The sequence below is a fragment of the Adiantum capillus-veneris genome, chromosome 16 (genome assembly GCF_014529385.1).
Source record: "Adiantum capillus-veneris isolate H3 chromosome 16, ASM1452938v2, whole genome shotgun sequence".
In the NCBI taxonomy this organism is placed as follows: Eukaryota; Viridiplantae; Streptophyta; class Polypodiopsida; order Polypodiales; family Pteridaceae; genus Adiantum; species Adiantum capillus-veneris.
The window spans coordinates 28,811,663-28,838,796 of NC_140946.1; the positions used below are offsets into that span (position 1 = coordinate 28,811,663).

The 27,134-nt window shown below is 42.7% G+C and overlaps 1 protein-coding gene across 1 annotated transcript; it reads right to left on the minus strand.

Moving 5' to 3' along the window:
• Nucleotides 1-2,536: 2,536 nt before the first annotated feature.
• On the minus strand, nt 2,537-27,134 carry LOC147438773 (uncharacterized). Its single transcript, XM_086483927.1, has 6 exons — nt 26,895-27,134; nt 26,672-26,777; nt 26,368-26,499; nt 24,564-24,632; nt 20,163-20,244; nt 2,537-2,549 (listed from the first exon to the last, which is right to left on the minus strand). Exons 1-6 carry the CDS (start codon nt 27,132-27,134, stop codon nt 2,537-2,539), a joined length of 642 nt encoding a protein of 213 aa, XP_086340053.1.

The window sequence follows — 27,134 nt, forward strand, 5'->3', positions numbered from 1 at the left end:
GCGGAAAGTACAACTCATTCAAGATTGGGGAAACAATTACCTATACTTGAAGCAAGTGGGATCAATCACAAGGGTTAATTTGAAAGATCACACTTATAGAGATGTAATGAAAACACCCGTTAAAGAATTTGACTTAGTCTCTTCAGCTGAATCAAAGCTTCCATCTTGGTTAAACAAAAAGACACCTATTTGGATGTGTGGAGCCTTAGAAAATGGGAGTTTAAAACGAGAAGAATGTATCTTAGAAAGGGATTGCACAGATGAAGCATATATACCTGAACCCTTTTTGGAGCATTTATTTGAGCCATTTAAATGGACTCAAATTTTGGCAACAATGGATGTGTGTGTGAATACGTCTATGCCTACTCTATTTTGCAATGAGGATGGTTATGACATAATTTCCATTCAAATGATTTCAACCATTCAAAGTGAAGATGAAGTTCAGGAATCCAAGGACTTACTGAAAGCTCAACAAGTCTTTTCATACCTCTATTATGATGCTACTGATGAGTTTGAAGAACATTCAACTACATCTGATGATTCTGGATCAGAAATTAAAGAACATGTGAGATCCCAACTACTCGTAAAAGGAGGAGAGGAAAAGTTTTTTTGACTTTTCAAACCAAAAACCAAGAAGACAGAAATGGTATAGAAGGAAAAGAGAACAAAAGACTTGAAATCTAGACCTATGCCATCAATTTCTAGTAGAACACAATTTCTGATGCAGATAGATGCACATGATTGTGTCAAAGACAAAATCATGGATATATATTCTTCAGACCACAAGCAAGGAACATCAAAAACATCAAAGAAAATGAGAAAAGAAACTCAATCAAAATGTAAGCACTAGGATGATGAATCATCCATGACATGGGTTGAACGAAAGAAAAAATATCAAGAGTTGAAGAAAACTCTAAAGGAGGTGTATACCACTGAAATGGAAACAACCGAGGAAGAGAGTAAAAGATGTAATGATTGAGTGTCCCATCCCATTACAAGAAATATACTCTCCAAGACCGAAAGATCGTAGTGGAGCAACCTGTAAGGAAACTAAGAAAGCGGGGTGAGTCATATGAAGGACCTAAAAATGCAAAGAAAATAGATTTAGCTAAACCGGGAGAAGAGTCTAGACTTGCCTACATTGCGAACGACTTGACTAAAGAAGAAGAAGATATTTTGCTAAGATTAGTGAAAGAATACCGAGATATCTTTGCTTGGTCTTATAAAAATCTCAAGGGTGTTGATCCAGAAATTTGTCAAGATACCATACCTATGAGAGATGATGCAAAACGAAGTAGACAATGTCCATATACTTATAATGAAACATTTGCCAAAAAGATCAAAGAAGAGATAGAGAAGCTCAAGGAAGCCGAATTCATTTATGGTCTTGATGCCATACAACCGATGTAATTTCTATTGCCAACACTAAGGGTAGCTAAAAATCTTGAGTGGACAGGACATGAATTGTCAGAGAGACTTGAAGATTTAGAAAAGCTTGATGAACAAAGGCTAACAGCTGTAGCTCACATATATGCACAAAAATGGAAGCAAAAACAATTTTTTGATTCACATCTAATCACAAAAATCTTCAAAAAAGGGGACCTAGTTTTAGTTTATTCCCTTAAGCAACACATTCCCAAATTCAAGAAAAAGGAAAGTGGACCGTTTGTCATTGAAGATGTATCTCCGAGTCAAGAAATTAAGTTGTCTACTATAGATGGTGAACCAATGGCTAACTGGATTAGTGGATTCCGCTTAAAGAAGTAACATTTGTCACTAACTAATGATTTGCTAGAAAAAATGCATGCAGCAAAGCAGAGAAAGAATTAATGACAGCAGGTTGTTGATGAATCTCAAGAGGAATCTCGACTTCAAGTACTCAAGAAAAAAGTTTCTTTCAAAAATCAACAAGCACATATTCCCGTCAACACTTTGGAACCAGATAAAAGACATGGGAATCACAAAATGATGCAGTATCAACGGATGATGAATGGTTGGATGCAATTGACCTCCGCATCACAATACAATTGAATAATCGTAGCATGAATGCATTAGTAGATATCGACGCTTGAATGAATGCAGTCAGTTATTCCACTTACAAGAAAGCTACGAATCAGTCTTTAGCATCGAGAATATCTTCTATCAAAGGATGCAACAAAAACCCAACACCGGCATTGGGAGTGGTTAACTTGAATGTGATATTAAATGTATTTTCATGCCCTCATCAATTTATATGCATATCAAATGAACATATGAATGAAACGATGATTCTTGTAATCTCATGGATGCAAGGCAGTACCAGATTGGGACACCAATCAACTCAAGATATCACTTAAAGGATGACAACTCTTACTTCCAATTGCACGAGCAAAGAGGAATGGAAAAGAGGTCGCCCCCAAAAGAAACCAGGGAATAACCAATCTACGTCAACCTTTAGACAAGCAAATGCTACAAGCAGCATGCAAGGAGTCAGGCAGATTTGGGTACCAAAAGCACAAATCAAGGACAATCCTTCTCAAATTTGGGTGCCCAAAAACTAATCTACCATACTGAAAGAAGTTTCACATCTAACAACTCAGAGAAAAACATCTTGTAGAAGAGAAACTGGCACTAGATGGGTTTGGAAACCAAAGGAGCCTTTATCTTCTCCACAAGCAGTAAAGCCGATGAATCAGTGGAAAGTTAAACCTCAAAAAACTCCACCACAATAGTTCATCAACCAAAAACCGAAATACCAATGGAGAGTTAAATCTCAGCAATCGTCATTATTGTTACCGACAGCTCAAGAAATCAGTGTGCCAAAGTATCCAGACGATACAATCGGGCAATTTAGAAAATATCAACAAGATACCTCGACCACGAAAACCCTTGAGTTAACTACTCAAGACCCAACTCTTGCATCACATACTGATTTGAATTGCATTGACCTTCAAAGCATGGTAGATCCAACCACGGCTATGCATAGACACGATTGTTCAACCCATGCACACAGTTGTCCCGGAGTACTCCATCTAGGAGAGGTGGAAGGAAATTTCATTAATTAAGGGCAACGGTTGAAGAGGGAGAAAAAATTTGGATGTTAACGTGTGGTTTTTTGCAAAATTACCTGATAATGCCCTTAAAAATCGTCAACAGGGAAATTTCAGCTGATAAAATCTCCTTGATGAGTGTAAATAGTGTATATACTATCAAAAATTACATCAAAAAATAGCCCTTTTTGTTTATTTTCATCAATTTTTCTTAATAATGGAGCTTAAAATTAGAGAAATCCACCAAAAAGTAATAAAATAGTATTTTTCCATGGATTTTCTTAATTGTTGATCTTTCAATTTTCTTTTTATAGTATATTTTATTATTTTTTCAATAAACACATAAAAAATTAATCATAAATAGCAAATGAGCTCATACAAAGAGATTGAAAATACACTGATGATCAGGAGGACAAGACGGACATGCACAAATTTTTTTGATCAAAACGACAAACGGAAGCAGAAGGGCTAAATTAGGCCGCCAAGAACTATTTTTGCAAATTCTTGCAGAATGAGCTAACGGAGTTCGTTTGAGGAAATTTTTGAGTCTAACAAAGATTTCACGGCCTATTCGGACTAACAGAGGAGTCTGGGGAAAAGTAGTCGGAGAAGTTGAGTATAGATATCTTAGGTAGCCCAAAATCACCTCATTTCTATTAGTCACTCTTGGAGAAGAGCGCTCTCGACCTTCTTCGCACGCAATTTCCGGAGTCCACGGTCACCCATTTTCAACGCCGTTTCACATGAAACGTGAGGGGTAAGTTCTAAACTCATCAAAGAATATTTCTATGCAATCGGGTAGCAGGTATAGGTCTCAAGAAAAACCCTAGAATCCCAGTTGTGTACAGATTCCTAGAACACAAAAACGACCATAGCGGCCTGTTAGCTCAACCGAATTAGACAAGATTTGAACTGTAGCATGCCCCTAAACAATAGAACACTTCCATATCATTATATGATCATTTGGCAGGGGTCAAGGGGGTCCCAAGTAAATAATCTAGGCTTTTTCCATATGTCATAATTAAATTCTGACTCCATGGGCAGCATATAGACAAGGTTGATAAACAATGTACCTAGATGGTTTCAAGAAAATAGCCAAGGAAAGCCCTCTAATAGTAGGAAACAGCTCGTAGAATACAAAGAGTCAATTTTGACATATAGAGTCAAACTGACTCTGAATGAGCTCAAAGTGGATGAGCAGCATCAGGACTATGTAGCGGACAAGTCCATGGCTTCAACAGTGACCAAACATCTCTACACACCAAGTGGTAACAAAAATCAGTGATTTTAGAGTCAATAAGAGCACAAAGTGATGCCGACATGAACAAATCTTACCAAACTTATTTTAGGACTTGTTTTAGATCTAATAAAGATGTGTAGGTCATAAAATTGTCATTTCAAGCATAAAATTCAATTGTTGTAAATAACGATTATTTACTTTTTTACAAAATTGACTTGAAAATCATCATCATGGTTTACCTATCACTTGTACACATCAATTTTATATCACATACCAAATATGAGTCCAAAATGTCCAGTAATTCTTAGATTTTGTCAAAAAACACACTAAAAGCTCTTTAGTCCAAATTTTGAGTTATTTGTCACATTTTTTGATCCAAAACCTCCCATATCTCACATAGAGGGTCTATAGCATGTCTACAATCAATTTGAAAGGGAAAATGCTCAAATTGATGAAAATAAAAATAATCGCGATTATTTACATTTTTGCTCAAATGAGCCCAAATCTCATTTTTGACCTCATGGGACCAAAGTAGATGATGTGACAAGCCCACCAATCAAGTTTGATCACATTTGGATCTCAAAAACCCAAAATCCCTTTATATCTATTGTTTCACAGTTTGAAGACTAAATCTGGCACCATTTCCATCCTATGCACTCAAATGAGATCACACTTCACTCAGAGTATCTAAATCACATCTTCTTCTCTAAATCACATGTTCTTCAAGCCTATGAAGTCAAAAGTGGAAAAATATGGAAAAAAATCCCCCTGTTATAAAAATCACGATTATTTACTTTTCTTGCAATTTTTGCCTGGATTGAATGATTTTGATGTATACATATTTTTATGCATCTATGCATGCTCCAAAATTGGTTTGAAGCAAAAGGAACACCATTTGCCAACAATTCAGACACAGGGCATGTCAAAGCGAAATTTGTGGAATTTACTAACTTTGAAATTGTATTCTCCTAATAGGTGCAATGCAAGCTGCTGAGAAAGCAAAGAAGAGAAAGACCCAAAAACAAAAGTTTCAAGAGTTGCCACCATATCAGTTGGAGCCTAGTTCTGTGAAAACGGCCAAAGTCACCTACCTGCCAAAAGAACAAGTTGAGGAGCACAACACTACAATCTTCACCGACAGATTCAAAAGTGAAGGTGGAAGTCAGGTCGAGTTGCATGCTACCGAAAGAATTCTATGATGTAGCAGCTAAGCCAGCTATGAAAGAAGCCAACAGGAGGTTGGGACTTTGAGAATTTTATGATCAAGAACCATGTGGAGTAGACTTCCAAAGGGCTTACAAACTACTGTCAACGATTAAAGAGGATGGATCTGCGGAGATCACACATCAACAATGAGAAAGTCGAGGTAGTCATCAACAAAGACATAGTGGCAGAAGCACTAAAGCTGCCCACTGAAGGTATGACAATGAGAGCCAGAGATAGGAAAACAGCTAGAACATTTACAAAGAGTACATCTTCCGCCACCTTCTCCGATCTTATGCTAAATCAAGTAGAGGATCCCACCCGCATATATCACCAACACTTTCACTTCCTCGCCAAGATGTTACCATATACATGTGGTAGTGATGTGTGTGAACACACTAGGACCGCCGGGGCATTTTTTCCCTCTTTAGGAGGGTTTTCCCTCGAGCATTGTATATATACGCCCATCACTCTAGGGCTATCTATTTTTCCATTGCACACTAGGATACACACTCTCTATTGTGTGCCTTGAGCTTCCTTCGTCTTCTCCAAGCTGTGTGTGTTTCTCTGCAACCCTAATTCCAACAATTGGTATCAGAGCAGGTTACGTCCTCCCAGGCTTAGTCGCCAGCTGCTCCAGCACACGCCTGCTCACTTTCTCTGATTCGGGCTCATTTTGATTCGAGCTCATTTCGGCCTCCGTTTCCACTACAAGCATGTCTGCACAAGCAATTTCTTCATTTTGTGCAAAATTTTTGTCAGTATCGTTTTTTGCATAACATGTGCCTTACAGTCTTCTACGGTTTGTGCTATATAGGACGTGTTGTTCCCGCTTTGTTTCTCCTATTTTCGGGCAGTTTTCACATCAGGTGCATCATTTACCATGGCTGACAACAACATAGATGTGTTCAAGATGTTTGCTGTTGAGGACAGGTTGGATGGGGACAACTACCCTATGTGGGCTTATATGATGCAGCATGTTCTTATGTCAAAGGGCGTCTAGAACATTGTGCAGGGCATTGATGTGCATCCTAGTTATGAGGATGCAGGCGATGTTGAGGATGTTGCAGCTCTTGCTGCAAGGATTGCTGCTATTAGAGTTGTTTTGCCTACGATAGAACAAGCTCGTTGGGATGTAAAGGACGCGCAGGCTCATGCTTTGATTGCGTTGTCTATGAAGCGTACCATTGTTCCTCACATTCGTTCAACAAAATTTGCAAAACAGGCTTGGGATATTCTAGCAGGTCTTTATGCAAGCTGCAATGAGGCTAAAATTGCTTTGCTGCATAAAGAGCTGGAGTCGAAGATTATGCATGAGGAAGATGATATGACACTTTCCTTGCTGGTGTCAAGGATATCAATGAGCAACTTATTTCTACACGTGAAGTCATTTTAGACAGTTCCCTTGTGCAGAATGTTCTTGATGCCTTACCAGATTCCTACCAGAATTTTGCTAGTACTTGGAGACTGATGACCCAAGGAAATACTGAAGTTGTCAAGTTTGATGCATTATGCACATTGCTGTTGCAAAAGTCACTTTCCAAAAAAAACAGGACTAGGCAACGTGCAGTTGAACAGGTTTTATTGCTTCTCAAAGAAAGGGTGGTAACAACAATGCAGCCACGTCTTATGGTTCTGCTGCGAGTGGCAAAATTTCTGTTCCTAATGCTTCTGTTGGCAGCAATTCATCTGGAAATTCTGGTGATAAGGAAAAAAAGAAAATGCGTTGCCATTATTGTAAAGCTAATGATCACTTGATCAAGTCGTGTCCTAAGTTGAAGGCCAAAGAGGCTAAGAAGAAAGAGGGTGGTTCCACTACAAATGCAACCATTGTTGCGTCTTCTGTAAAAGGAGACTGTGTTTGTGATGTTGATGTAGAATGGGCTTTTAGCGCAGAGTGCACTTACAATCCTACTACAATGCAGCCACTCTTTATGGTTCTGCTGCGAGGGCAAAATTTTCTGTTCCTAATGCTTCGTTGGCAAGCAATTCATCTGGAAATTCTGGTGATAAGGAAAAAAAGAAAATGCGTTGCCATTATTGTAAAGCTAATGATCACTTGATCAAGTCGTGTCCTAAGTTGAAGGCCAAAGAGGCTAAGAAGAAAGAGGTGGTTCCACTACAAATGCAACCATTGTTGCGTCTTCTGTAAAAGGAGACTGTGTGTGTGATGTTGATGTAGAATGGGCTTTTAGCGCAGAGTGCACTTACAATCCTACTATCCATGATGCATGCTTGTCAGTTGCGCAGATTCACATGTGTGGTATTTTGACAGTGGTGCTACAAAGCACATTACCTCACATTGTGAATTGTTCACCTCTCTCGATCTGTCCCATGGGAATTCAGTCACTGTGCCAACAATGCCTCTTATAGCTTCAGGAGTTGGAAAGATTGTGCTTACTACTGCAAATGGCAGTTCCTTCACACTTGTTGATGCACTTTATGTACCTGGGATCAAGAATAATCTCTTGTCTGTATCTGCACTTTCTAGGCTTGGACTTGTAGTCAAATTTGTGGATGACAGATGTACAGTTCATGATCTCAATTTTGGTGATGAAATTGTTGCATTTGGCCTTTTGTGTCGTGGGCTGTATAAGCTCACTTTGTATGACAAATGTGGACAAAATTTTGCAAATGCTGTTGCAGATTCAAGGGCTATTTCAGATGCAAAACTTTGGCATGCACGTTTTGGTCATCTAAATTTTGCCAGTTTGCTGCGTTTGCAGAAATCTGATATGGTTGCTTCTTTGCCGCCTCTTGAAGCACCGTCTTGAAGCACCTGTCAAACATGTTTGTGAAGGTTGTATTTTTGGTAAGATGCAGCGGTCTAAATTTCCAAAGGATGGTTCAGTTCGGGCCACATGCAGGTTGCAGCTTGTGCATAGTGATGTTTGTGGGCCCATGCAAACTCTGTCCTTGGGCAATTATCTTTACTTTGTGACTTTCATTGATGATTACTCCAGGCATGCATGGGTATTTCCACTTAAAGCGAAGGCTGAAGTTTTTATGTGCTTCAAACAATTTCTTGCTATGGCTGAAAATGTCTCGAAATGTACTATGGGCACCCTCCGTTCCAATCGAGGGGAGGAGTATATGTCTCATGAATTCAATGCATTTCTGGCTATTCGTGGGATAAAACACCAATGTACAGTGCCTTATACACCTCCGCAAAATGGTGTTGATGAGAGGAAAAACAGGTCACTTATGGAAATGGCACGATGTATGGTCAAAAGGCAAGCTTTGCCACATTATTTTTGGCTTGAGGCCATCATGTGTGACACTTATGTACTAAACATGTGTACTATGAAAGCTTTATAGTCTATTACTCCATTTGAAGCATGGCATGATAGAAAGCCTTCTATTGAGCACATGCATGTTTTTGGCTATTTGGCATATGCTTTGGTGTGACAAACACAGCGCAAAAAATTGGATGATAAGGCTCTCAAATGTATTTTTGTTGGTTATAGTGCTGAAAGAAAAGGTTACAGGTTGTATCATCCACAAACAAAACATATTCTGGTTTCACGAGATGTAGTGTTTGTGGAAGATTTTCTTCAGCCCTTCCTGTCATGTACGAGAGACAGTATTGTAAGCTCACAGGACATTTATGACACTTTGTTGCCTCTTTATGAAGCACAAAATTCAGAAAAATTGGATTGCTACCATGCAATCAGAATATGATGCACTTATAGAAAATGACACATGGACTTTATGTGATTTGCCTCCTGGGAGGAAAAAGGCCATTGGTACGAAGTGGCAAGTTGAAACGCAAGCCGGATGGTGAGATCGATCGCCATAAGGCTCAACTTGTTGCAAAGGGTTATGCACAGCACAAAGATATAGATTAAGAAGAGACCTTTGCTCCCACTTGTCGTATGACTACTGTGCATTTTCTATGTGCATTGGCATCTCATTTTGGTTGGGATGTACATCAATCAGACATTGTTACTGCTTTCTTGAATGGTGACATATTTGAGGAAGTTTATGTAACGTAGCCTCACGGTTTTGTCATAAAAGGACAAGAAGACAAAGTGTGCAGATGTAAGAAGGCTTTGTATGGGTTGAAGAAATCTCCTCGTGCTTAGTATGAGATAGCTGACACTCGTTTGGTCAAACGAGGCTTTCGTAAAAGTCCAACAGAAATCACATTGTATGTAAAGCATGAGAGTGATGTACTTCTCATTGTGGTTCTTTATGTTGATGATTTGTTGATCACTGGACCAAATGAGAGACATATTGCTGAATTTAAGGCTGATTTGAATGCTACTTTCAAGATGAAAGATTTGGGGTTGTTGCATCATTACTTGGGTATACAGTTTAAGCAGTGTGATGGTGGTATTGCCTTGTGTCAAAAAAACTACATAGAGACATTGCTATGTAAGGTTGGACTTAAGGATTGCAAACCTATTGCCCCTCCCATGGAAACAAGTTTGAAGTTGAGTCTACATGATGCTGGCGATCCTGCTGATGTCACTCTTTACCAAACTGTTGTTGGCTGCCTCATTTATGTATGCAACACGAGGCCGGATATTCAGTTTGCAGTCTCACAGATCAACAGATTTATGCATAGCCCAAGGTCTAAGCATTTGCAGGCTGTCAAGAGGAGTTTCCGCTACCTTAGTGGCACTTTACATCTTGGCTTGTCTTATCCCAAGGGGGAATCATTTTCGCCAGACTTACATGCTTTTTTGGACTCAGATTGGGCTGTTGTCACGCGAGTGTCCACAAGTGGTTTTTGTTTCATGCTTGGTAATTCATGTATATCATGGTTGAGCAAGAAGCAACCTACTGTGGCCACTTCGAGTTGTGAGGCTGAGTACAAGGAAGTCTTCACAGCTACGGTTGATTGTGTATGGCTCAGACGCCTTATGGTTGATTTGGGTGTTGGACAGGACACTGCCAACACTATCTACACTAACAATCAGAGCACATTGGCAGTTGCGAGGAACCCAGCTTTTCATGCTCGCACAAAGCACATTAAGGTGCATTACCACTATGTCAGGGAGAGTCTCTCAGCTGGAGAGATCAGCTTGGCTTATGTGCCAACACAAGACAACCTTGCAGATCTTTTCACAAAGGCATTGTCTCGTGAGAAGCTTGAAGCTTTCCGCAAAGCTTTGGGCTTACTCCCCTTTGTGGACTGATCATGTCCTCAAGGCATGGCACTTCCCTTTACTCATGTGCCAGCTCTCGTTCACCGCATCACTCCAGGGGGGATTTGTTACCATATACATGTGGTAGTGATGTGTGTGAACACACTAGGACAGCCGGGGCATTTTTTCCCTCTTTAGGAGGTTTTTCCCCCCGAGAATTGTATATACGCCCATCACTCTAGGGCTATCTATTTTTTCCATTGCACACTAAGTAACACACTCTCTATTGTGTGCCTTGAGCTTCCTTCGTCTTCTCCAAGCTGTGTGCGTTTCTCTGCAACCCTAATTCCAACACAAGAAACCACCAAGGTACACTACCCCAAATCATGATGTTGCAACCACCTTCACGCAGGTATTGAAGTCATCAAGTAGACAATCAACATATCATGCTCAGTATGTGCTTACAACACTCAAGAGGGCAAAGAAGGAAGGAAAAGCATTAGGCAAAATTTGGACTCACAAAGGGGCCCTTTAAGGAGTTTGACTTTACCTCTCTCTACCAAAACGGGTGCATGGATAAATTTTTGCAAATAAACTCCAAAGTTGGCGGAGGTTTGACAGTTAGAATGTCCTCTTCAAGCTCTATCTACTGATATATACCACGCCATGAGATTCTTCATATTTTAGAAGATTCTTTTTTTTATTCACCTATGATGTGACAACTCTGTCGGAATCTAAGTGAATCAAAAAAAGAATCCTTCAAAATATGAGGAATCTCATGGCATGCTATATATCAGTAGATAGAGCTTGAAGAGGATATTCTAACTGTCAAACCTCTGCCAACTTTGGAGTTTATTTGCAAAAATTTATCCATGCGCCCGTTTTGGTAGAGAGAGGTAAAGTCAAACTCCTTAAAGGGCCCCTTTGTGAGTCCAAATTTTGCCTAATGTCACACACTTAGGATCTCCAAAAGTATTGACTCGAATTTCAGAGAAGCTCAAGCGCCCTCCATGAGGCACAAGATCAAAAAGGAAGAAAGGGATTTAATTAAGTCAAATGAAAAGAGTCAGCAAAAGCTCACCTAAAGGTCAATAGCAACAGTTGAAGATAGTTTGGATAAATGAAAGAAAAAAGAGAAAGAAGGGAAGAGAGTGAAAAGAAAGGCAATGGCCACCCATCAGGAAGAACCTCCACAAAGAAGGCAAGGTTTGAAAGAGAAAATGAAGCTTATGAACAAAGTCAACAAGCTGCTAGATAGACTTTAGATCTATGGAGTCCAAGGGAAGTCAAGGGTCCTAGAAACAAAAAACCTAAGAAGAAGATCCAAGAAGATCCTAAATACATGTTAGAAAGGATGTATGCGGAAGCTGAAGCCATGAAGATACAAGAGGCATTAGCTGAAGGTCAAAGAAAAGCTAGAGAAGAGTTAACTTCTCAACAATCACAACAAGCAGAAGTTGGAAAACCAACTTAAACACAACAGGAACAGGAGGATATGTCTCCAAGACCATCCTCACCCATATTGAACAAGGGGATCAACCTCTTCCTAGTCCAAGCTCTTCATCAACTAACCAATCAGATGAAGGCAGGGAAATAAAAGGAGATGGGTCAAAGAAAGAGAAGGAAGCCAATCAAGAATAGCCAAAAGAAACAACCAAAGATGAGGTTGGACCTTTTAAAGAGCCTTAAGCAAAATTCAAAGAGTGGGAAACAACGAATGAAGCTATCACCCAAGTCAATGAATATGCAAAGCAAATGCAGCTGATGACTGAGAAAATGCGAACAACAGCTCTTAGCCGCAGGGAGAACTTGAATAGGTGAGTGATGCACTTCATGGCAAGCTTGAAGACAGAATGAGTATCATTGAAAATATTCAAGGCCAAATCAAATAGCTCAAGAGTGAAGCAGAACAACACCAAAACATCAAGGAAAAGCAAGGAAAGGAGATGGAAGAGCTAGGGGAGCTCCTCACAAAGTTAACGGATTCCTATAAAAGCAAGGAGTGGCAGCTAACTAAAGTGACAAATGAACTTATGAGCACTACTCAATCACTACAAAAGCTCCATGTACAATTGAATGTAACAAATGCTTCTTTGCAATACTTAGAGCAGAGAATCAATGACCAAGCAGCATTTTTAAAGCAAATAAGGTAAAACCCAATAGTATCTTCACTCAAGGGGACTAATAAAGTTTACAAATATTTAGAAAAGAAAAACAAAGGATTGGAACTTGAGTTGAATCTGGAATAAGAACAAAGAAGGGACCTCGCCCTAATGTGCATGCAAAGGGAAGAGCAGTTGCTTAAAGAGATAGAAGAATTTAAAGAAGCCAATCAGTTTCTGAGAGAAGGGAACGTGGAAACTCGGAAAGAGATAGGTACATCTAGACAGATGAATCTAGAGATACCATCAATCTCCTTTGTAGAAATAGAAACACAACCAACTGAAGGACAGACAGAAAGTTTTCAATTCTAGGTACTAATCACAGATGAGGAACAAGTGCCAATGGTCCAGCTCTCTAAAGTTGAAGAAGATGTACTTAAAGAGTAGATTATTCAAGAAATGGATGCTAAATGGAAAGCGGCTATGGATTAGGAGTTGAGAGTCCTTCACTCTGTCAATGTAACTCAGCTCACTCCCAGTCAAATCAATTCTCAGTGGCATCAATTGTCGCTGCCATATTCTTTGATAAAGGTGGAGTTGTTGCAAGTAAAAGAAAGACTCTACAAGGATATGCAAGAACAAGGGTCAGATGCTCTCCACCCCACACAGAGGAAAAATTGGCTCAATAAAAACTCAAGGTATCTCATATTGTTTAAAAGGGCACCAACATCAATTCAAAAGGACCCAACATTCTGTCCTGTACCAAGGGTAAGGACATGGCAAGCACATGAACCACTAAAAAAGAAAAGGCCGACTTAGCTTAATTACTCGAAACTGCAAGCTCCAGAGTAAGGATCGGCAAATGAAAAATACATGGTGAAAACCCTAACAGGTGCCATGAACTTCTTCAAGAGCCTCCTTGATCTGTCATATGCAATGCTTTTTATAATTTGCAGAATGCTGCTCACATGTATCCAAGTTTTTCATGAGCCTGAACAAGCAGGAGCCCCATGGATATCCTTTTTTGAAGGTAACCAAGTCTTATTCTATGATTTAAGTGGGCAAACTTTAGAAGAATTCCTTTACGACAGCTATGCAAGATGCATGTTCTTGCCATCAAGCAATATGTTGGCATTTGAAGAAGCTTTTTACGCCGGGTTCTTTACATGGCATACAAAAAAATTTGGACCAGTGATCAACAATTTAACCGCAAGGTTCGTTGGACATTCAACCATAGAACTAAAAAATAAAGTTACTATTTAGTTTTTGCAAGTCCCTGAGAAAGAATGGCGCATCCGATTAGAAAAGCGCTTCAAGCACTTAAAGACCGCCTTGCCAGCCATCAACCCAAAAACTACTTCAATCCATGAAACTGTATCAAGCAACGACACAATCGAGGAGGGGGGGAATGTTAGCAGCAAGCTAACCCATGTAAGATTTTTTGGGAGCTTTATTGTAAAAACACTTATTCTTTTGATAAATCGGGAATATTGTAACTCCTATTCGATGAGTGGTTATTGTAATCTATGAGCTGGAGCTATAAGCTTCCAGATTGTATCAATTTATCCTTAGTTAGATCCCCTAGATGATTAGTTTTTGGCCTAAGAAACCTTGGCTAAGGTTTAAAAGCCAATTTTGTAAAGTTATTATTAAGTTTTTGGATAAGAAATACACAATGTGAGCTTACGGTGCTCTCTTCTCTCCTTCTCCTCCTTCTATCTCCCTTGTCGGTGTCACATTATAGTGTCGTCTGTTGCGTTGCAACCACAAGTAAGAGCTACACGCATTGACGTAAACATATCATGATAAATCATAGCATTTGACATCGTCGACCCGCGGCCTAATTTCATCATAAGTAGGAATTTAAGCTAGAAAATCACAAAGTAAGTATAGGCGGAGTATTGGGACATCATTGCTAAGCATTTAGATGCATTCGGGGTCAAAAACGATTAGGTCAAAATCTCACTACTGTTAATAATCACATTTTTTTCCACTCCTTGAAAGTGAGATTTGAGACCATAAGCATGTGTGCTTAGGTCTTATATACTTGTCCTAGAAGTTCCATAGAATTCGGATGTCATTTGATGCTGTAACGATCATGGTTTGCTTGCGACTAGCTTTTGATGACTTAGGTCATTTGAGTGTAGCTTGTGTGAGATGCGAGTTGTCTATTGTTTTCCAAGAGATTGACACCCTCTTGTAGCCTCCATGCGCTATTCAAGTCAGCTTCGTCCCATGGATTGACAATTATGTTTGTGGTTCTCACTATGTCTGAAATAAGATAAGAGTGAGGTTAGGAAATCCACCCATAAATATTGTATATTCCAAAGAAAAAACCACATACCTTAAAAAAAAGGGGGGGGGGATGTAGAGAAATATAGGAGCAAGGGGGGAGGTGTTAAAAAAATATGGTATTCAAGGTGTACATCTTGAGGAAATGAATGTTGAGGTTCATTCTAAAGAAGAGGGTACAATCTTAAGGAGGAGGGGGGGGGTTTGGCTGGGAGGGAGTTCCTCACAAGAGAACTTTTAAGGGAGGAGGAGGGGGATCAACCTACAAAACAAGAGGTAAGAGTTAGGGTGAGGTAATCACAAAAAGAAAACAACCTTAAAAGCTTATTTTGCATCTTTTGTTTGGGTTAGAAGAGTTGTTAAGTTAGGTCCATTGGTCCAACATAAGATGGGTTTATCAAGATGTCAAAGGTTAGGGGAGATGCTGCAGGAGAGATGGAGAGATTTGGCAATGGTTAGGGTAGGATTCACACTCCAAGTTTCTGGTGTGAAAGGAAGTTTCAGGATGTTTGGGAGAGGATTTTTGGAAATTGGGGTTTTAGTTAAAAGGGTAGGTCGTTTCTTGTAAGTGATCGAACCAAACACCTTAAGGAGGAAAATTCTTGAATATCCTCTACAAAGGAGCCTTTGGGAGAAGAGGTTTTTGGGGAGTTTTGTCTCTAATGATGTATCATCTAAGTTCGGCTTTAATGAAGGCTATTTTTTTGGTGGAGAGGGTTCCAAGAGATCCAAGCTTTATATTGGTATGAGCTAAGAGGATTTTGGTAACAGTTGGAGTCGAGGATACCAAGATGGTTGAATGATTGTCCCGTGAAGAAATGGATGTCTAGAATAATAGCTTCAAAAGTACTATATGTTCTTGTAAAGGGAAGGCATAAGAGGCAAGAGAAAAGGTGAGTGAGTTTTGAGTGCTCGTCCAAACCCCAAAGGCATCATCTATGAATCTTTTGTAATATGCTAAGTTAGGGTTATGGAAGGGGGGAGTGGTTCTCTAGGTGGCATAGAAGTAGGCAAGCATAAACCACTATGAAGTTTGATCCCATTACGGTGCCTTTGATTTGTTTCCAAATTTTATTCTTGAAGCAAAGATAGTGGTGTGATAGGATAAGGGTGGCGAGTGAGATGATAAACTCTATTTTTGGGGTATCAAAGGAGTTGGTGATGGTGTTCTTGAGGGCCAAGAGTCCCTCAAACATGGGGATGCTAGGGTATAGGGAGATCACATCAAAGGTGAAAAGGAGACTGTGTGGAGGGAAGGGTTTAGATTGGAAATTGATGATGAGGGATAAAGAGTCTTTTAGGTGTTGTTTTTGTGAAAGAAGGATGGGGTAAAGTTGAAAGTGTAGCCATTTGGAGGCATTTTCAAACATATAGCCACGGTATGAGCAAATAGGGTGGGCTACAAGCAAAGGTTTGTGTATCTTAGGGAGGAATTGGATGGGGCAAGGTTTGAAGGGTTTAGAGAGAGGTGTGAGGATGAAGGTGACTTCCTCATGGGAGAGGAGAGTATATTGATGGTGATGGATTGGAGTAAGGAAGCGAGGAAATTATGTGTAGGTGGAATGATGGGTTGCTATGTGGAGGGGTTTTTGAGTTGCCTAAGAGCCTCTTGTTCATACCAAACCCGTGATAGGATGGTAAGGCCTAGGTTCTTGTCTGCCGGTTTAATGATAATTGAGTGGTCCCTTGAAAGGGTTTTTAGGGCATGTTTGACAAATTTATGGAAGTTGGAACGGGAGGTATTGTATTGTGAAAGTGTATCCCTAACATTGAGGTGGTTTAGGGAGGTGATTCTCTCTAGTGTAGGATCTAAGGTGGGGGGTATCCATGAGGATTTTGGGGCTTTTAAAGGGGAGTGTGTGCTAGACATAGAAGCTTGGAAGAACATTTTGAGTTGTAGACTTCTAGCTAAGGAGTCATGGGCTTTTATGATGAGTTCGAGAGGGGGGTTTGAGGGAGGGGGGATGTATTTAAGCCCAGGATCCAAACATTTCTTTTTGTTTATAGAGAGGGGATGGGTGGTGAGGTTTTAAAGGGGAGTGTGTGCTAGACATAGAAGCTTGGAAGAACATTTTGAGTTGTAGACTTCTAGCTAAGGAGTCATGGGATTTTATGATGAGTTCGAGAGGGGGGTTTGAGGGAGGGGGGATGTATTTAAGCCCAGGATCCAAACATTTCTTTTTGTTTATAGAGAGGGGATGGGTGGTGAGGTTATGGACAAAATTAGAACATTGGTAAATGAAAAATGTGTGTGAGGGAAGCTTACCAAAAATCAAGAGTTCATAGGCATGGGGGTTAGTGAGTGGAAGCCAAAATTTATGCCTTTTTCTTCCGCCAAAAGAGGGTGGGATGGATGGTGGGGTGTAGGGGAGGGAAGCTCCACTGAAAGAGGGTGAGATGGAGGGGGGGGCTTGTCCGATTCACAAGCTATAAAGCAAGGCTAAAAATAATTATTGAAAACCAGACTCGAACAACCCAAAACACTAGTACACAAGCCCGGAAAAACCAAACCTTTGTACATGAATTTTTACATGGTCACTCCCAAGACTCGAAGCACTATATACACATATATACATGAGGCTAGTTAGCAAGATTTTTGGCATGATCTAATGAATTTGTGCTCATCCAAAAAATGTCTGGCATAGCTTGACAACCCCCTCGGCCTACTTGATCATTCATGACAAATAGAGGTTTCTAGGGTGAACAAATGTTTAGCTCATTCCTAGAAACCTCATTCACATTTTCAGATGCTAACGAGCACAAAGTGCGACACGGACCCCGACGGCCTCAAAACGCCACGATGCCAATGCACGCCGCAAGCCGGCCACGGTAAAGCGAACAGGGGGATACCACCTAGCTTTGAGCAGCTAGGACATGGACAACGGTGATTGGAGATATCACAAACTCTACACACCAAGAGAAAGAGAGAGAGGTAGAGAGAGAGAGAGAGAGAGAGAGAGAGAGAGAGAGAGAGGGGGAGAGAATGACACAGGTGATGAAAACCCTCGGGGTGTGAGGGAAAACTATTTTCTTACAATATTTACAGCAACCTTATTTTCGACGAGGTGGCAACCATGGTGATAGAGATAGAGAGAGAGATAGTGAGCCTAATAGTGTGTTCTCTAGAGATGACTCACAGACACGAAGACTTTGCTAACATGAGTGTGTGTGTGTCGACCATTGGAGTCGAGATGTGGACATAGCTTCTTCTCATAGTGAAAATTCCCAAAATTGCTACATTAAATCCCCCCTTCTCATGATGCAAATGTTGCCAATCCCTCCCACCAAAATACTACCAAGTGCTGACCTCTGATGAAATTGCACCCCCCCAATCTCTCACAATCTCCTTCCCCCAATCAATCTCTCCGATAGTGACCTCTCAGTGCCTTTTTATAGGTGCTGGTTGCTTTAGGTTAGGGTAATCTGATTAGATTAAGGGTTCTAATCAGGGGAGACAAAGCAAGGCGGTGGGTCCTGGATGGTTGACCCTTTCTTTGTCTTGGGGAATATTATAAAGGAAAACTCCTAGATAGGCCTTTGTTGCCATCACCTAGAGAGAGGTGATCATTTACAAATTGGGATTTTTACAAGATTTGGTTTGAAAGCTGGGAAAAATTATGACAACCTACGGATTTCACTGAAGAGGGCGTCGTGGATGCGATGCCGAACGGAGGCCTTAGCTGGTGCGTCGATGTAGCGCCTTCATCATTTTTGGGGTCGGTCGGGGCTTGCCTTTGGTGTCTCTTCTTGTTTTGGTATCGGCGGCGCACGACTTGGCCGCCTTTCTTCTCTTTGGTGTCGATGTTGATTATTCATTTTTTAATATTTTTTGGTGTGTGCATATATGCGTGCGTGTTATTTGATTGTGTAGGTGCACGTGCCGTGTACTGGTGTATGTATGTGAGTGTGTGGGTGAGTGTGCTTGAAAAGTGAGTGGAAATGAGAGAGAGGGAAGAAAGTAATTTTATTGTGTATATATATATAATAAAATATATGTTTTTTTTATTGTGTTGGCGATGGCGACACAGAGAGAGAGAGAACCTCGGGGGGTTCACTATGTGTAAAACTACCATATCACTTGCGTTCAAGACATGTTTGTAAAACCCCTTATTTGTGAATTTTTTTAGAAATATAATATACCCTTTTCTTTTGAAATCTGTAAGTTTTTTTTAGATTTAAAAAAATAATGCCCTTCTGTATATATATTTTTGTAAGTTTCAAGAACTTTATATACCCTTATGTTGAACTCATGTGATTGGTTACATTTTTATTAGGTGACCTCCTCAGGGAGAGAACGAGAGTGAGAGAGGTAGGGAACGCGGGCACGGGGAGAGGGGGGGGTGAAGAGTGTGTGAGAGTGCGTGTGTGTGTGTGTGTGTAGGTGTGTGTGTGATTGGAGAGAGAGAGAGAGAGAGAGAGAGAGAGAGAGAGAGAGAGAGAGAGAGAGAGAGAGAGAGAGTGCTCGGTGCTTTCCTACTGCGCCTTCTAGTCGACTCAGAGAGCGGGGGAGAGACAGGGCGGGGGGGTGAGATGGAGCAGTCTGGTGTGTGGTGAGGGAGTGTGGTGTGTGTGGGTGTGGATAAGAGAGAGAGAGTGAGAACGCTCTCATGGTGGCGCATGCACAGGCCGAAAGAGAGAGAGAGAGAGAGAGAGAGAGAGAAGAGAGAGAGAGAGTGATGCAGCGGGAGTGTGAGGGTGTGTGTGTGTGTGTGTGGATCTAGAGAGAGAGAGAGCGTGCTCAATGCCATGTGCGGCCTGCGGGCTGTTGAGAGTGCGCGAGAGAGATAGAGGGTATGACATGGCCTAGGTGGCCCGCCTGTGGAAACGTGGGGAGGGGGGGGGTGAGGGAGGTGTGAGGTCAACCATTTAAGCAAGGGTGGCGCCCGCCAAGGGGGGGGGGGGGGGGTGGAGGGTGGTGTGTATGGGTGTGTGTGTGTGTGTGTGTGTGTGTGTGTATAGAGAGTGAGAGAGAGAGTATTATGTTGCATGGTGGGTTCCTACACCGGGGGAAGAGAGAGAGAGAGAGAGAGAGTGTGTATGTGTGTGTGAGAGGGGGGCAAGATAGTGAGAGAGAGATCGGCGGCCCGCCAGTGAGAAGAAAACAAGAGGGGAGAGAGGGAGGGGAGAGTGAGGTCGAGGGAGTGTGGACAAGAGGGAAGAGGGAAAGATGAGGTATGGCAGCCCGCTGGGCAGGGGTATGGACGAGCGAGGAGGGGTGAGAGAGAGAGAGAGAGAGAGAGAGAGAGAGAGAGAGAGAGAGAGAGAGAGAGAGAGAGAGAGAGAGATTTGTGAATAATGAAAGAGAGAGAGGGAGAATTTGCAAAAGCGTGGCGGCCCGCCGGTGGAATATAAACACTGGCACCCTATTTTATGTACCCATTGGGCCAGGCGATGCAGAGGCAGGGTAAGTGAGAGAGAGAGAGAGAGAGTTGGCAGAGCCGATCAGGAGAGAGAGAGAGAGGCCTCTGTCTTCTGGCGATAATGGAGAGAGGTATGGCCAAATTGGTGGTGGCCCGCCGGTGGTTAAGCATAGAGGGGGTGGTGAATGTTTTAAAAAAATACAATTTTTTATCTTTTTCTTGGTAATGTGCTCTCCCCTACTTCGGGTTGGTTCTTGCGGCCGCAGCTCCAAAAGCCAGGGCTAATGATGGATAGTGACACGCTATGGCTAGGGGTGCTGCCAGAGCTGGGCCGCATGGGCCGTGGCGGGGGTAGGGAAAAGAGAGCGAGAATTTGTGGCTCACATTGACCGGGGATTTGTTGAGCCTTCTGGTGGTGTTGTCGTGCTTTGGGCAGAGGAAAGATAAATCTTTTTTTTTTGTTGATTTCCAAAAATTTGCTATCATTAGCCCTCCCCTTTTGGCTAGAGGCATTCATGTCTCTAGCCCTGACTTTGATTCTTCTTTTGCTAACCTGTAGGAGCCGATATCGAGTTGCCTTCTGAACTAGACATTCCATTTGGCCATTGGTGAGAGTTTTGGGATATTCATGAATCTGCACCAGGTTCGGGTGATAGCCTGTTCCTTGGAATAGTGTCGGTTGATTAAATGGGAAGCCCATGGCTTCCAGAACCTTTTGCCAATGTCCTCCTGGATCCCAAGTGAAGAATAGGATCATTATCTATAGTGTCTGAACAAATAAAATTTGCATGCCAAATGGGACCAAATTTGTAACCACCAGTAGCGAGAGGAGAAATGAACATCTTGGCTCCTGCAAAGACAGAACTGAAAATTATGATTCCCAAGAGTGTGCCAAGAATCCACCATAGATGGCCGCTTTGTTGGTGTGGTGAGCTCTAGTTGTCTTCAAAATCTTGCTTATTGTCGTGATTGGGAAAACCTACAAGCATATCATACTTCTCTTGGGTGTGCTCAAACATGTCAGCCGTCTTTTCTGATGTTGATAGTTAGCCACCTACCTTGCGGCTTAAATACAATAGTAATCCACTCACCTCTCTCCAAAGAGAGGATGCACTATTTGTAAAAAATTGCACCAAATTGGGAATGAGGCCTTTGTTCTTGCACCCTATCAGCCTTTGTCTATCCATGGCTCCTTAACTTTTATCTCCATGTTGATCTTACCTCTATATGTTCTAGTGGTTAACCATAACCATAGGTCTGATGCATCCCATGCAAACACGATGCTGCGTGGTAGAGGAGTCTGGAACATCCTTAAAAGGTTGGCAACATGTTGATCATCAAACTTACTCTGAACACCCTCACATAAACTGGAGGCATTACCCATCTCCAAATTTATAATACCTTTTAGTAGACTAGAGGCATTACCCATCTCTAAGTCTATGACACTACACAATAAAGTCTTGCTCGGCTACCAAGCCTCCTCTAGAAAAATATCAAGCTCCAATCCTTCATTCATACTTACCTCTTCGTTATGGTCCTCTGGTGAAACTTCCTTGATGCAAGATTCCTTCAGCTTGCTACACTGTTCTTGGTCCATGCTAGTGCACAGGCTTCTGTTTTCAAAGCCCTCCCCTTTGCTTGATATGTTGTCCATCTTCTGCAATGCCTTGCTAGTAGGCTAGTTTTCCTCTTCTCTTGTGTCTTCCATGCTCTTTGCATTCCTCTTACTCTGACGAGGCTTGATCAACACTTTACACCTTCTTACCCTTACTGCCCAATGTTGGCGATTGATCGCTTTGGTGTCTACTTCATCCAAGGTTAGAGATGTACTCACATTTGTAACACAATTTTCTTGACTTACCTCCCTCATTGGAGTAGCATCTTTTGATTCTTCAATCTCTTGTTTCACCGCTTCAGTCCCTTGAACCAACTTCTTGCTTGACCCTTCTTTTGTTATCTTCATCTTGACCTCTTTTGCAAGACCAATGACACTTGGTGTGCGGGTACCAATTGGTGGTGGGTGTAGAATGATGGTAAGTGGTGATTGTGGTGGTGGTTGCATCGGTGGTTGTAGGACTTGAACTGGTGGGACTCGCTGTAGTTGCATGGCTGGTGGTGGGATTTGAACAGGTGGGATTGGCTGTCTGGGTGGCGGTGGTCTCGCCCTTGGTGGAGAGATCTGATTCTGTCTTCCTCCTCTATTGAAGTTCTGCCTTCTCGGATGTGGGCAGTAATACATGCCATGGCCGTCTTCCCCGCAATTATAGCAGTGGTACTCTTGGTTTTTCCTTCGTTTTCATCTCCCTTGCTCTGGATTTCTGACAGGTGCATGCCCTTGCCGCACCAGATGCACGGATAAACCTTCAAGCTGAGTAGTGATGCGACTTAGCAGGTCTTGCTGCTCTTCTGATGCCTCCTGTGTGTTGGGCTCTATGAACGTCTGTTGCAATCACTGGGGTTAGTCGAACTGAGCTCAATTCCTCTGACTCGTTGACTCTTGCTTGCATGCGCAACTTCTTGTCTTTAAGGCGGGCTACTTCCACTACCAACTCATACGTTGCAGGGAACCTCCCCTTCACCTTCTCCTTAAGCGGTGACCACAGGCTAGCAATGAAACGGTCCTTCTTCAGGACATTAGGTGCTCCTTCACCTTCCTCCAGTGAGGCAATCCATCGCTCCCACAAATCCACAAACTTGGATTCGTAAGTGGCATATTCTAGCAGACCTCCCTGCTTTAATTCTGTCAGCAGCTGCCATTACTTTTTTGAGGTTGTGCCTCCACCAAACCTCTTCACAAAGGCAGCACGTAGTACATCCCATGCATTTTTTGTAGCTTGGGACAAAGCATTGTACCAAGACTTGGCCTCTACTTTCATCAGTAGAGGAAAAATTTGTAGTCTTGAGGCGTCGTCATCCTTGTTGGAAACCACACAAGTGATGTCAAAGTCATCCAGAAAGTCGGTGGTGATGTCTTCTCCCTTCTTTCCACTGAATTGGGAAAAGAGACACTTGCCATGGTAGTAACTCAAGAAATTACAAACCTTTTTTTTTAATAACATTAATGACATTAGCGGCTCATAGCGGCTTTTTACAGGGTTGGGTGGATAGATTTAAAACAAGATAAAAAATGGATCGCAAAGCTAGAACAGAATAAAGATGCTTACATCAAAAGAGTGGAAGTAATCCAGAAGGGCAAGATGATGGGACGTGGGGATCTAAGGATTTCATCAAGCATTTGTGCTCCAAATAGGAAAACAATCTTTTGTTGATAGAATATCTTCCTATCAATATACATATTTACAAGCAAGTGTTACAAGAAACGGAAAGGAAATACTTTTGGCCTATTGTTATTATCCATGTCGGGTGCAGGGCAAGGATTTGACCCATAGGGCTGCGTACCTCAGGTGTTGATGAGGTGAAACCTTCACCACATGCTTCTACCTCTTGTAGAAGTCCGTACAATCCTCCACATTTGGTTCAAAACAGACTGGGCGAGAAGATTCTACCTCAATCGGCGTTCCATTTTGCATGTGGTGGCGACTCTTGGGTGGTCGAACTTCATTTGAACTCTCTAGGCCTAGAGAGAGCGTAGGCCCACTTGAGTCCACCAAATTCTTTAGGCTTTCTGGTTTAGACTTTGTGGTTGATGTAGTTGTCGACTCCTCTCAAACCATTAGAGACAAAACACTTGGTGCTATAGAAAATTTGACTGTTGTGAGAGTGCTGCGGTTTTCAAAAGCAAAACTCACCGTTCTTTCTTCTCCTCCTTTATCGACACTCATTGACAGAATGCTTTGGTTGACAGCAGTGATGGCACTTCATAGCCTTTCCACCTGATGCTCTCAATTTGTGGTTAGCACGAGCAATACGAGATGGGGAATTTACCTCTTGGATGTTTACGACAGTGTATTCTGGGAGCAGCACTTCGATGAAGGCGGTCAATCCTTCTCCACTCTCCTCCTCCTCCGTTCTCCAGTTAGAGAATTATTTCATCCATTCGTCGATGATTGATGATCTATGTTGTCTTCAGCATTGTAAACTGGAGGTTTTCAAGACGTCCTCCTCAGTGGGGGCACCAAATGACGAGCTCAAAGCGCGACACAGACCCCGACGGTCTCAAAAATGTCAGGATGCCGATGCACGCCGCGAGCCGGCCATGGTGAAGCAAACTGGGGACACCACCTAGCTTTAAGCGGCTAGGACGTGGACAATGGTGATTGGAGATATCACAAACTCTACACACTGAGAGAGAGAGAGAGAGAGAGAGAGAGAGAGAGAGAGAGAGAGAGAGAGAGAGAGAGAGAGGGAGAGAGGGAGAGAGAATGACACAGGTGATGAAAACCCTCGGGGTGTGAAGGAAAACTATTTTCTTACAATATTTACAGCAACCTTATTTTTTGGCGAGGTGGCAATCATGGTGATAGAGATAGAGAGAGAGATAGTGAGCCTAATAGTGTATTCTTTAGAGATGACTCACAGACACGGAGACTTTGCTAACATGAGTGTGTGTGTGTCGACCATTGGAGTCGAGAAGTGGACATAGCTTTTTCTCATACTGCAAATTCCCAAAATTGCTACACTAAATCCCCCCTTCTCGTGATGCAAATGTTGCCAATCCCTCCCACCAAAATACTACCAAGTGCTGACCTCTGATGAGATTGCACCCCCCCAATCTCTCACAATCTCCTTCCCCCAATCAATCTCTCCGATAGTGACCTCTCAGAGTCTTTTTATAGGTGCTGGTTGCTTTAGGTTAGGGTGATCTGATTAGATTAAGGGTTCTAATCAGGGGAGACAAAGCAAGGCGGTGGGTCATGGATGGTTGACCCTTGCTTTGTCTTGGGGAATATTATAAAACAAAACTCCTAGGTGGGCCTTTGTGGCCATCACCTAGAGAGAGGTGATAATTTACAAATTGGGATTTTTACAAGATTTGGTTTGAAAGCTGGGGAAAATTATGACAACCTACGGATTTCACTGAAGAGGGCGTCGTGGATGCGATGCCGGTCAACGACGGCCTTAGCTGGTGCGTTGATGTAGCGCCTTTGTCATTTTTGGGGTCGGCCGGGGCATGCCTTCGGCGTCTTTTCTTGTTTCAGTGTCGGCGGCGCGCTACTTGGCCGCGTTTCTTCTCTTTCGCATCGATGTTCATTATTCGTTTTTTTATATTTTTCGGTGTGTGCGTATATTGTTGCATGTTATTTGATTGTGTAGGTGCACGTGCCGTGTACTGGTGTATGTATATGAGTTTGTGGGTGAGTGTGCTCGGAAGTGAGTGGGAACGAGAGAGAGAGGGGAAAAAAGTAATTTTATTGTGTATATATATATATATAATAAACTATATGTTTTTTTATTGTGTTAGCGATGGCGACATAGAGAGAGAGAGAGAGAGAGAGAGAGAGGGAACGCGGGCGCGGGGAGAGGGGGGGTGAAGAGTGTATGTGAGTGTGTGTGTGTGTGTGTGTGTGTGTGTGTCTGTGTGTGTGTATGTGTGTGTGTGATTGGAGAGAGAGAGAGAGTGCTCGGTGCTTTCCTGTTGCGCCTTCTGGCCGACTCAGAGAGCGAGGGAGAGACAAGGCAGGGGGGTGAGATGGCGCAGCTTGGTGTGTGGTGAGGGAGTGTGGTGTGTGTGGGTGTGGATGAGAGAGAGAGAGAGAGAACGCTCTGATGGCAGCGCTTGCACAGGCCGAAAGCGAGCGAGAGAGAGGAGAGAGACTAGAGAGAGAGAGAGAGAGAGAGAGAGAGAGAGTGATGCCGCGGAAGTGTGAGGGTGTATGTGTGTGGATCTAGAGAGAGAGAGAGCGTGCTCCGTGCAATGCGCGGCCTGCGGGCTGTGGGCTGTTGAGAGCGTGAGAGAGAGATAGAGGGTATGACATGGCCTGGGTGGCCCATCCGTGGAAATGAGGGGGGGGTGAGGGAGGTGTGAGGTCAATCTTTTAAGCAAGGGTGGCGGCCCGCGGGGGGTGAGGGTGGTGTGTGGGTGTGTGTATATATAGAGAATGAGAGAGAGAGGATTATGTTGCATGGCGGGTTCCTACACCGGGGGGAAGAGAGAGAGAGAGAGAGAGAGAGAGAGAGAGAGAGAGAGAGAGAGAGAGAGAGAGAGAGAGAGAGAGAGAGAGAGAGAGAGAGAGAGAGAGAGAGAGAGAGAGAGAGAGAGAGAGAGAGTGAGTGAGAGGGGGGCCGAAGATAGTGAGAGAGAGAGAGAGATCGGTGGCCCGCCGGTGGGAAGAAAACAACAGGGGAGAGAGGGAGGGGAGAGTGAGGTCGAGGGAGTGTGGACGAGAGGGAAGAGGGAAAGATGAGGTATGGCAGCCCGCTGGGCAGAGGTATGGACGAGCAAGGAGGGGTAAGAGAGAGAGAGAGAGAGAGAGAGAGAGAGAGAGAGAGAGAGAGAGCTTTGTGAATAATGAAAGAGAGAGAGAGAGAGAGAGAGAGAGAGAGAGAGAGAGAGAGAGCTTTGTGAATAATGAAAGAGAGAGAGGGAGAATTTTCAAAAGCGTGGCGGCCCACCGGTGGAATATAGACAGTGGCACCCTGTTTTATGCGCCCATTGGGCCAGGCGTTGCAGAGGCAGGGTAAGTGAGAGAGAGAGAGAGAGAGAGAGAGAGAGAGAGGGAGAGAGAGAGAGAGAGAGAGGAAGAGAGAGATGAGGAGAGAGAAGAGAGAGAGAGAGAGAATGGAGAGAGAGAGAGAGAGGGAGAGAGAGAGAGAGTTGGCGGAGCCGAGCAGGAGAGAGAGAGAGGCCTCTGTCTTCTGGCGATAATGGAGAGAGGTGTGGCCAAATTGGTGGTGGCCCGCCGGTGGTTAAGCAT

Coding starts and splice junctions, on each gene's coding strand:
- LOC147438773 (XM_086483927.1), bottom strand. CDS start 27,134: ATGCTTAACCACCGGCGGGCCACCACCAATTTGGCCACACCTCTCTCC. Junction 24,633..26,367: donor CTCTCTCTCTCTCTCTCTCT/TCCCCCCGGTGT, acceptor CATTCTCTCTCC/CTCTCTCCCTCTCTCTCTCT. Junction 20,245..24,563: donor TCTCTCTCTCTCTCTCTCTC/AGTGTGTAGAGT, acceptor ATTATTCACAAA/TCTCTCTCTCTCTCTCTCTC.